Consider the following 338-nt stretch of genomic DNA (forward strand, 5'->3'; position numbering starts at 1 on the left):
CGTGCGCGCGTGCGTGCGTTAGTGATTTAATTTGAGGAAGATAGACAGAGAAACAATGATAAGCATATAGATAACTCAACAAAGAGGTGAGAGTAAATAGTGATCACCAAACACACCACACCCTCCATTATTTTCCCCACCAGGTACTTGAGTTAGAAGAACAGCTGTCACGAGTGTTGAGCGGCCGCCACGCGTTCATCACGTGGAAATACTACAGCAGGTCCATCATAGGCTCCCGCTACACGAACGACAGAGGCTACACCCCCTTGTACACAGGCCGCCAAGACTTCTTCAACTATGGAGGCTACGGATGGGGGTTCAGGTAAGCTGGGGTTGGC

At 50.0% G+C, this 338-nt stretch overlaps 1 protein-coding gene across 1 annotated transcript in view; it reads left to right on the forward strand.

The window, feature by feature from the left end:
• The window catches only part of LOC119586601, a 24,708-nt gene that overhangs the window by 12,860 nt on the left and 11,510 nt on the right, over positions 1–338 (forward strand). Inside the window, exon 10 of the mRNA XM_037935351.1 lies at positions 144–322. Coding sequence (XP_037791279.1) covers positions 144–322 — 179 coding nt within the window. The remainder of the gene's footprint in view (positions 1–143; positions 323–338) is intronic.

The sequence above is a fragment of the Penaeus monodon genome, chromosome 21 (genome assembly GCF_015228065.2).
Source record: "Penaeus monodon isolate SGIC_2016 chromosome 21, NSTDA_Pmon_1, whole genome shotgun sequence".
In the NCBI taxonomy this organism is placed as follows: Eukaryota; Metazoa; Arthropoda; class Malacostraca; order Decapoda; family Penaeidae; genus Penaeus; species Penaeus monodon.